Source organism: Hippocampus zosterae, chromosome 1 (genome assembly GCF_025434085.1).
Source record: "Hippocampus zosterae strain Florida chromosome 1, ASM2543408v3, whole genome shotgun sequence".
NCBI lineage: Eukaryota > Metazoa > Chordata > Actinopteri > Syngnathiformes > Syngnathidae > Hippocampus > Hippocampus zosterae.
This window is the reverse complement of record NC_067451.1, coordinates 7516324-7527019: the sequence shown is the minus strand read 5'-3', so window position 1 is coordinate 7527019 and position 10696 is coordinate 7516324. Positions and strand designations below refer to the sequence as shown.

The 10696-nt window shown below is 47.6% G+C and overlaps 2 protein-coding genes across 3 annotated transcripts; both read right to left on the bottom strand.

Annotated features, from left to right (window-relative positions):
• Positions 1-851: 851 nt before the first annotated feature.
• badb (BCL2 associated agonist of cell death b) lies at positions 852-4772 on the bottom strand. 2 transcript variants are annotated; one of them, XM_052063567.1, is made up of 3 exons: positions 4633-4772; positions 3514-3747; positions 852-2364 (listed from the first exon to the last, which is right to left on the bottom strand). In XM_052063567.1, the coding sequence occupies exons 1-3, from the start codon at positions 4768-4770 to the stop codon at positions 2224-2226; spliced, it is 513 nt and encodes a 170-aa protein (XP_051919527.1). In that variant the 5' UTR covers positions 4771-4772; the 3' UTR covers positions 852-2223. The 2 variants fall into 2 exon arrangements, with proteins under 2 accessions (XP_051919527.1, XP_051919522.1); XM_052063562.1 differs by having other exon boundaries at positions 3514-3737; positions 4620-4770.
• Positions 4773-6582: 1810 nt separating this feature from the next.
• Positions 6583-10560, bottom strand: LOC127599414 (platelet glycoprotein Ib alpha chain). Its single transcript, XM_052063385.1, has 6 exons — positions 10358-10560; positions 9826-9921; positions 9560-9751; positions 9347-9442; positions 9096-9275; positions 6583-8075 (listed from the first exon to the last, which is right to left on the bottom strand). The coding sequence occupies exons 1-6, from the start codon at positions 10517-10519 to the stop codon at positions 7122-7124; spliced, it is 1680 nt and encodes a 559-aa protein (XP_051919345.1). The 5' UTR covers positions 10520-10560; the 3' UTR covers positions 6583-7121.
• Between the last annotated feature and the right edge of the window lie 136 nt (positions 10561-10696).

The following is a 10696-nucleotide window of genomic DNA, read 5'->3' as shown; positions in this document are numbered from 1 at the left end:
AATTTGAACTGAAATATGATCGATGCAAGAAACTGCCCCTGAGGCCCAAGTTAGGTGGGCCAGCATTTCCTGCTAGTGATGTGAAGGCCCGGTGCAGATTAGATTGGCCCCGGAAATGTGCAAATGCTGAACTCTGATTGGACAACAGCGGCACTGCAATCGAGGAAAATAAAGACACTTTTCACAATTTCATGGAACAAGTATTTGAATTGAGGGTGTGAATTTTCAGACTCATATATGAAGCTCTTATATTCATTCATTCATCTTTTGAGCCGCTGGATCCTCACTAGGGTCGCGGGGGGTGCTGGAGCCTATCCCAGCTGTCTCCGGGCAGTAGGCGGGGGACACCCTGAATCGGTTGCCAGCCAATCGCAGGGCACACAGAGACGAACAACCATCCACGCTCACACTCACACCTAGGGACAATTTAGAGTGTTCAATCAGCCTGCCATGCATGTTTTTGGAATGTGGGAGGAAACCGGAGCACCCGGAGAAAACCCACGCAGGCCCGGGGAGAACATGCAAACTCCACACAGGGAGGCCGGAGCTGGAATCGAACCCGGTACCTCTGCACTGTGAAGCCGACGTGCTAACCACTGGACTACCGGGCCGCCCGAAGCTCTTATATTATCTTATATATATATCTGTTGACTTGACTTGACTTATATAAGCAAACAAGTCACTTTTTTTGTGTCCTAAGTGTCGTTTATTCAGGACAGCATCTACAATAAGAAGTTTCACAGCTGTAGAGAAAATGCATGTATCAATCTCCCCCTCCCCCAAAAAAGCACAATTCAAATATTCTCCACACAGATTCAAGTAATACCGATTCAAAACTGCACGTGCCCAAGTTTCTTCCTTTTCTTTTTTTTACGTGTGGCTTGGGCGTCATCATGCGTTGAAGTTTAAGGCGGTACCGCGCAGCGTCGCGTTCACAAGTTGAAGGCATTTGACAAGATTCAGTTGATGATGTTCGGCAGCGTGCGCGCACGCTTAACGCAGGTCCACAGGGTTGCCCCGACAGCAGTTCTTTCAACACTTGTTTTCCTGAAACATTTCATACTTAATGGTTGCATCACTCCTTAATAATAAAAAAAATATGATAATCATAAATGAACATTTAAAAACCAGAACTCTTAACAAGGTTTTGGAGGGGGTAGATATCATTTTCAGTCTATTCATAATCACACAAGTGGGATGATAAAATTGAATTAAACACGTGGTTGAACGTCCCAAAAAATAATTATGATAATAATAATAAAGTGGGCAGTTAGATTGTCTGAATTTCCATTTGGAGAATCTACAATAAAAGCATCCAAAGACGGAACCAGCGCACCGATTATCATATTTTAATGGTGACAGAGAGGTCAAGCTCAATTTTCAAGTGGCCGTAACAACAACCCCCCCCCCCCAAAAAAAACATGTATCCATCCAGTGTTAAGCCACGTGAAGAGCATACATATGACGATGCGAGCCAAAATGGGAGCGCGTCCCCGCCAACACTTCAAAGTCATGCGCAACCGCATTCCGGTGACACCAAACGCGACGTCACGGAAGGCAAACACATTGTGAAACAGGACATGACGACACCACGAGACGCTCCGATCGCCGCCACGCCACGAGAATATTTACACCGTTAGAAATCTTTTTAAAACATCTCCTATGAATTTGTGCTTTTCAAAAGTCACGTCCTTTCCGGAACCCTGACATTTGACCAAAGATTGGATTGAGATTGTCTGTGTACAAGATTGTTCTTTCCTCGACTGATTTTCGCACGGCGGCGGGCAAAAGGCGTCAGGCCGCTGGCATGGCCTTTGCTGGAATGACCAAAAAAAAAAAAAATCTTTTGCACGGCGCCGGAGGACGCCGATTGTTGAGTCACGTCAGCGCAAAAGGGTACGAGTTGGACCGGCTCGATTTCAGGTCCGTTGTCTGGAACGCTTGTTTCTTTTTCACCAACCCGTCTACAGTATGTTTGCATAGTGTTGGCGCGAGACGAGCGAGTCCCGTGGGAAGGACCACGTGCGTTAAATACACCGGTTACCCGGTTGACAACAATAGATGACCAAAAATTGGATGTAAAGTAGTTGAAGAAAAGACACCTGAGTCCGCATCGCTGCGTCTCCTTCATGAATCCAGACCAAAAGTCCAGCGACAGAGGACGCCGCCCCGCCGCCCCCAACCCCCAAGTCCTCTCATCCTCTCCGCAGTCTCAGTCAGAGGCTACTCGGTACGATTAGCGTGGTTGTCGTGGTGGTTGTTGTTCTCGCCCTCCGTCTCCTGGTGGCTGAAGAGGTAGCTCCACCAGGTTTTGGAGTGGTGGATGGTCCTGGATGTGCCGCCGGCGCTCTTGAACTTCAACTCCTGCACCCAGAAAGTTGCACAACAAGTTAAAAGTGCATCGTTTCTCTGCGATATTCCATGAGGGGTTGAAGTCAACAACTGGATGTTTTCCTCTCAGAATCTAAAATCAGACTTGCTAAAATGTGAGTGGTTGTCCCCCAGCCGACTGCCCGGAGACAGCTGGGATAGGCTCCAGCACCCCCCCCCCCCTCCGTGACCCTTGTGAGGATCAAGTGGATCGGAAAATGGATGGAAGGACGGTGTGCAAAAGAGGAACTGCCGAAGTACAGTTCAGTTGTATTTAACTTTTAAGTACATAACATTTGCATTTATTCATTCATTCATTCATCTTCCAAACCGCTTGATCCTCACTAGGGTCGCGGGGGGTGCTGGAACCTATCCCAGCCGTCTTCGGGCAGTAGGCGGGGGACACCCTGAATCGGTTGCCAGCCAATCGCAGGGCACAGAGAAACGAACAACCATTCGCACTCACACTCACACCAAGGGACAATTTAGAGCGTTCAATCAGCCTGCCACGCATGTTTTTGGAATGTGGGAGGAAACCGGAGCACCCGGAGAAAACCCACACAGGCCCGGGGAGAACATGCAAACTCCACACAGGGAGGCCGGAGCTGGAATCGAACCCGGTACCTCTGCACTGTGAAGCCCACGTGCTAACCGCTGGACTACCGGGCCGCCCCACATTTGCATTTAATCTTTAAGAAATGTAATTCTTTTAAAGGCGGGGTCAAGTCAACAAAATTTACAGTAATATGTTCTAGGCGCCCTCACTCGTTTAAACATGGTATTCGGATTAATATAAACATGTCGAGAAGGTCAACTGCGATTGGCTGGCAACCTGTTCAGGGTGTCCCCGGCCTACTGCCCGTAGTTGGCTGGGATAGGCTCCAGCACCCCCCCCACGGTGGGTGGAGAAGGTTAAATGAACCGTATGGGAAATATGAAGGCGTGAGAGCTCATCCTTTTTTCAAAGCATTGTATGACTTGAAATTCAAAAATGTGATTCGGATATTAGAAGCTTTTTCCTCTGGAATTTTTTTTTTTATAAATTCTCTCTCTATTAGAGAGGGACAAAAAAAAACTTATATTGTGCCCCCATACGAGCCCCCAAGCTACACTTTAATGACCCGCCCCCCCAACGCTTCTCACCCCTTTGTCCATCAGGCTATCGAACTCGTCGCTCATGCGCCGCAGCTGCCGTCCGTACTTTTTCGCAGCCCATAGCACGGGGGGAGCCGACTTGGAGCGCCCCCGGAACGGCGCCCCGTCGGTGGGCGTGCCGACCTCCTCGTCCATCCTGGCCTGGAACTCCTCCTCTCGGGACGCTGCCAAAGCGTGGGACTCCGAGTTGAGCCGGATACGCCCCGACATTGCTAGATGGGGGTACACGAAAGGTCAGGGACGGGTGGTGGCACCGATGGCGCTTCATGAACGCTATTTGCGACAGCCTCGGGTCGCTTTGCGGCAACTGATATCTCTTTGGATCAGAACCGGCTTTGGGCAAGGAATTAACAAGTCAAAACAGGCCTTGATAAATAGTTGAAGTTACATTTCGTCCAGGATTCTAAAATGTTGGGATTTTTCATTATAGTCGTTTCAAATTTAATTTGGATTTTTTTTTTGTGTGTGTGTATGTTAGTTTTAATTAGTTGTAGACATTTTAGTATTGTCAACTCTGCTATCTTTATATTTTTGAGTCATTCTTCCCCACTTTATTGTTGCTCTTGATAAATCATTTTTTGCAGGTTTTCTGAAACAAGATATCGCAAATTAACGTTGTTATTCATCATTATTGACATTCATTTGACATCATGATAGCGATCGCTCACAAAAATTATCACCAAAGATTCACCATGGCAGGCAACAGATAACGATCAACATGCAACACTTCTGTACGTCTCTGCAAGCGCGTGCATTCGTTCAGACGATCACGTCGACAACATTACAGGGGAAATCACAATGTCCCATCACTGCGGAGCTATTTTCAGATGGTGAGCCCTGGGCACTTTTTTATAAGTTTGCACCTGACTTTGAACATGTGAGTGTTGTGTAAAGCCATCGCAAGGCTCTCTTGAAGTGAAAGACTGCTGCAAAAAGTTAACAGTAGGTTTCTGGATGATTTTAAAAAAAACACGTTTTGCTCTGAATGAACGGGCTTGTCTCCGGGACAAATGACGTGAATGAAAAGCAGGACAAGCCAGGCAACTAAATAATGTTGAGGGTGGTATCTCAAGTGTAATGGCGTGTTGGCCCACCTGCCATTGGAAGCTCCGGCAAGGTGAGGCGGAGGCCTTGGCGGAGGCACTGCTCCTGCTCCTTTTCAGCGGCTCCTTGGCCGTCGTCCCCTTCTTCTACCTCCTCAGAGGGCTCGGACTCGCTGTCGGATATGCTGAAGTTTGCGGCCATTGTGACATCTGGGGAATAAGTCCAACAAAAAAAAAAAAAAAGAGAGAGAGAGAGAGAGGGATAGCGAGTTTGGCTTGGGGTAATAACACAGTTGTAAAGTGTCAACAACAACAGCAGGAGTCCCAACAGCTGCTCTCGACCAGCCGGTCCGAAGGTTGTTCTGACAATCAAGAGCACCTCGAAATGTGTCGGTACGCGTTTGATCGACAGAAAACGCGCCCTAAACGCCGACTCGTTCTCTTGGAGTGAACAAAAGAAAGTTGCGACTGGGCGGAAGCTGCCGCGGGCCGATTCGCAAGAAGCCAAACAAGCCCGCGCGGGGTTTTTCCTCACCGGTTTCCTGGTTGGCGAAGAGGCGACTGAGCCCAAAGTTGAAATGTGGCTTTAGCGGCGGCCCTCAATCGAGCAGCTGTCGTCGTCTTGGTCTTGGTTGTCGTCGTCCTTGTTGTTGTTGCGATCTCTCTCCCTTTTTTTTCCCACTCTAATTTGTTGGAGCCGCGCGCTCATCCAATGGCCGCGCACTGACGTCACTGTTGCGAGCTCAGACTAGCCTGTGGTTTTTGTTTGTTTGTCGCCGTTTGGTACGGCCCAATTTTGAACATCAAAAGTGACATTTTAAAATGGGACAAACCCCTCGCATGACGAGGGAAAAAAGTGTACGTGTACGTGTTTACTCTGTTTCGAATGTATACCGCGCAGCGCACCAAATGAACAACTATGTCTGTCGTAGTACCAATACTAACCTGTGAGGGGCAGCACGGTCCCACGCGTCAATCAGAATACTGCATGAAATATCAAGAAAAAAAGACTACGACTGTAGTTTAACTACAGTACAGTACTATAGTAATGACCGCACTCTCCTTCAAATAAGCAACGAGACAGTAATTCTCTCCTCTTTCGTCTACAACTGTTTCAAACAACAACGCGTATGCAGGGAAAGTGGTTATGATTACATGACTGTCCGTGTCTGATGTGTTGTGTTAATATTTTGTTTTATGTTAAGTGTTCTGTAAAGTGCTTTGTTACAGCTGAAGCTATTGCGAAAGCGCAATATAAATAAATATGTATTGTATTGTAGCAACTGACGTTCTTCACGTGACTCATTTTCAATTAATGTATCTAATTTTATTTCATTAATGTTGAGACCGAACGACTAATGTCAGCCATGCTTGCTGACGAACTAGTTCAGAGGTGGGCAACCTACGGCCCGCGGGCTGAATCCGGCCCGTTGGTCTTTTTAATCCGGACGGCCGAAGGTTGGTCCACAATTAAGGTTCGATGTGAATGATTGCAGTCATTTCAATTGGACTTGTAATGACAGGCATTTCACCGCCAGGTGGCGCATTGACTTGAAGTTGCAGAACATGGGGAGGGGGGCGAGATCTTTTCGACCACCTAGGACCTCTGTATCGCTCTACTTCTACTGGTCTGATCACAACCCATCTGCAGAAATGCACAGGCATCAACAACACTGTCGTCATTTTTAAAAAAGTATATTAATACAGTGCATTCATCCTTTTGTTCTGTTGATGTTTGATATGGACTGTCAACAAATGCAGTTTTTTAAATGTACCATAGCTTGTGCTGACCTGGTCTTTCTGTCAAATTTTAAAAGTCAATGCGACCCCCAAGCCAAAAAGTTTGCCCACCCCTGGACTAGTTGGTGGCAACTTCTGAAATGTCTGCCGAATGTCCAGTAAGAATATAAATCGCCATCCATCCTTATTCTCAAATCAATTTCAGAATTTTAACCCTTGAAATAAATAAATAAATATATATATATATATATATATATATATATATATATATATATATATATTTTTTTTTTAATTAAAATCACTCATTTAATAATAAATAGTACGCATCTTGGGCTTTGGTGGTTAACAGAGTCATCTTGGCTATATCAAATTTGATTGCATTGTTTCCATTTTTCATGAGTTGACCTACAACAAGAAATTGAATTTAAAAAAAATTATAATATCATCCGACGTTGCATGCATTAATTGTCATCAAAAGCATTTTCACTTGCTGACCGATTGGAATGGGATTTTTGTGTTTTCATTTGCATCATCTTTTGGTGAAATTTGACTCAAAAAGCTTTACATACTTTCGAGGCCGACTGGAATCGTCTCAGAATAATCTGCTAAAGATGGTTCTCATGTTCATTTGCATCCCGATGAATAAGACGTTGGTAGAAGCTCTCATATAGTTTTTGATTTGCGCCATATAACTTGATTCATTTCATTTGTCCTGATTTTAAATGTGCATGTTGTATGAACATTGAATGAAATTATCATGAGCAAGATGGCAAACAGAAATTAAAGGGAGGAAGTCAGCGGGATGACTGACACTCACTCACATTCGGGCAGGTGTTGCGCGAGCCACGAACCCACCACCCAATCTCGCTCCTCCCTCCCACCGTCCGGCCCCTCCCTCTCCTGACGCAGAAGCACGCTGAAGCGCTGCCTCCACCCTGCGCCATCCTGACGCCTTCCGACGACATCACTCCATTGCTGCAGTGCTACCTGAGTCCCGGGCGCACGGTGCAGGGTCGTCCTATACACCGGGCCGGCTTGGACCGTCTCCTCCTCTTTGCAGCTCACGAAAAGGACAGACCGATACACCTCTGTCACGCCGCCGCAGAGCCTCACCTGCTGGGTGCCGCCCGCACTCGCTAGTGCGACCCTCAGTGGCTTGTACGCCCCCCTGTACAAGACCACCAGTCTAACTACAGTTATGAGGGAACTCACTGCCCCCATCGCACAGAGACATGCATAACCGGCCAATAACCACACACAAAAAACACCGGCACTGGGACTTCCGCGGAGGGGAATGGCGGCAACGTCATTCCTCACCCACTGCCGCGTCCGCGGGATTTCAGAGCTGGTGGGTGTTACAACTGGGAGAGCAGCGGGAAGGGATGCAGTTAGAGTTGTAGGAAGTGGCGCAGTTGTAGGAAGTGACTCAGTTGTAGGAAGTGACGCAGTTGGAGGAAGTGACGCAGTTGGAGGAAGTGACTCAGTTGTAGGAAGTGACTCAGTTGTAGGAAGTGAGGCAGTTGGAGTCGTAGGGCGCGGTAGAGCGGTCTTGGTGCCGGAAGGTTCAGGAAATGAAGTCCTGGAAGTGGTCCGTGCAGGCTGCCAGACAACAAGCCCGTCGCCTCTGGGACCCCCACTCTCCTGCTCTCTATTGGTGGGGCCTGTCGATAAGGGGGTGGGCTGTGGCTTCGGAGAAGGCGGGCACAAGTCCTCCGGGTCCAGATCCATGACGGCTTGACCTTTGAAGCGCTGAGGCGAGTGGCACACCTGCAAGGCCAGAGTGGGGCGTGACTTTAAAAGGAACTCACCTGACCTGACATTACACATGGCACAAAGTGCAACTACGGCTCAAACTACGGAAGAACATGTCTTCCCGAAATTGAATGCAGACAGAAATACTATGCAATGAATTGCATAGCTGTGCAAGGGGTGGAGGCAATCCATCCATCATTAGGGTCGCGGGGGGGAGCTGGAGCCAATCCCAGCCGTCTTCGGGCAGTAGGCGGGGGACACCCTGAACCGGTTGCCAGCCAATCGCAGGGCACACAGAGACGAACCAGCTTCCGCGCTCACACTCACACCTAGGGACAATTTTGAGTGTTCAATTAGCCTGCCATGCATGTTTTTGGAATGTGGGAGGAAACCGGAGCACCCGGAGAAAACCCACGCAGGCCCAGGGAGAACATGCAAACCCACAACCTCTGCACTGAGCACTTTGAGGTCAATGCGCTAATCACTGGACTCCTGGGTGGAAGTAAATTTACAAAAATATGACTTTATTTGGCTATGTTGTTGAGAAAAGGTGCAAATTTGGTGGTCTACTTCCTGAAAAAATAGAATAGTTTTAAATTGGGATGGTTGTAAGTAGTGTTGTCCCGATTCGATCACATCATTTTCAATTTATCTATATTAGGTAATAAAGATTGGGTTCTTTATTTTATACATTTTTAGAGGTTACAAATGAAGGTGTTTTATGCAATGGTACATGTTGTAGTACAGCATCAAACCTTCTACGGTACTATAAAAGCCTTCATCCTTTCACACATTATTTGGATGTGTGGACTATTGAGTTAGCTTTGTTGCTACAGCAATGTAGCAAGCGCCTCCATTTTTCTATGATGTTATTGTTGTAAATTTTAATTGTAAATTAATTGTAAATTAATCAGGCGTGATTAATCGACTGACGATCAGTCCAGTGCAAAAGTCTAAGAATTGTACAAGGGAAGGGTGCAAAGGTAAGGATGTAAAATGTCTCCAGTGGTTTGTTTGGCGCGCGCGACAACTAACCACACTCTTAGCATCTCTCAGGATGATCTTGCCGTCGCGCACGTAGAAGTTGAAATAGAAGTCATCCAAGTACATGCGCAGGTACGTCAGGCCGCAGTCACACGACCACGGGTTGGCGGAGAGATACAGGTAGGGCACGTCCTCTCTCGGGTTGAACCAATCATCTGGCAGCCTGCTGATCTGAGGCGGAAACGGAGAAAGTGAAGGTCTCTCCTTTGTCCCTCACGATGATTTCGTCTCTCGTCTCCCACCTGGTTGTTTTCCAGGTAGAGTGTTTCTATGGCAACCAGGGGACGGAGTAAGAGGGGCGGGAGCACCGTGATGCGATTGGATGTCAGGTCTAGAATCTGAAAGGGAGGACGCGTAAGGGACATTCAAACAAAAGCAAAATCATTTTCACATTGTTGTTTGCATGACAAGAAAAAAATCTGGGCCAAAGTCGATCAATCACGCTGACACCTGACCTCTAACTTGCTGAGTCCAGCGAACGCGTCGTGGCTCAGAGATTCAATGGTGTTGTTGTCCAGGTAGAGATTTGTCAGGGCGGGGCAGGCGGAGAAGGCCCCGCTGACTAAAGCCGTGAGATGATTGGATCCCAGTCGGAGGACGCTGAGGTTCGGTAGAAGCGGCGTGTCGCTTGCCGTCAACTCACCCACCTGAGGGGACAGCGAGGTGGGATTTAGCCCAAGGCGGTCGGGTCTGCGTGACCTGTCGCGCGACTCCCGGTGACCTCGTTGGCCGTCAGGTCCAGCTCGTGCAGCTTGCTGAAAATCTGGAAGGATGCCCAGGACAGGCTGGAGAACTGGTTCCTGGGAAACAAGAGAACCTCACGAGGGAAGAGATGAAACTGTCAAACAGGAAGCAGGAAGTCTGCGCTCGTCCGCGATGTGTCACTCAAAGGCGACCGTTTGACAATCGGCATCGTGTTTGCGCCAAAGTAGATATATTTTATTGACATTCATGGGACAACGACGGACGGGGAACGTGAATACAGTTAAGATTGAGACAACACCTGAAACAGCGTTTTGTAACCTTTTTTTTCAGCAAAAACTGCATATTTCCCATGAGAATCATCTCATGGCAAGGCATCAAATACAAACGTCAAATAGACTGGACGCATAAACGCCATGAGAAATATTCAGGACCGCCGTGGAAAATAATGCAATATGTCACTTGCATCGATAGATGCAAAAAAAATCTGTACCTTCTGCACATCAAATTAAAATTGTGCCTTACTTTACCAGAAGCCACGGCGTAGTTACCTCAATCGTGGGTTCGAGACCCACAGAAACGCCATTAAGACCGGCCGCCGTGCAGTTAAGCCGCACTCGGTGGTCCGTATCCCGGTCACTATGGCAGCCGTCCGCGGCTGTAACCGCCGGGATGCTGACACAGAGGAGGACAGCGAAGAAGAAGAACTTCATGCTGAAGGCGATATGAAAGCGATGCGAATGAAGAACACTTTATGTATGCCTGCACGTTTGTGTGTGTGTGTGTGTGTGTGTGTTTTGATTGACAGCCGCTCACTCAGGAAGTGTGTCGCCTGATAACATGTCATCCTGATGTGGGAACTGCATGTGAAGTGTGAACTGAAATATTGC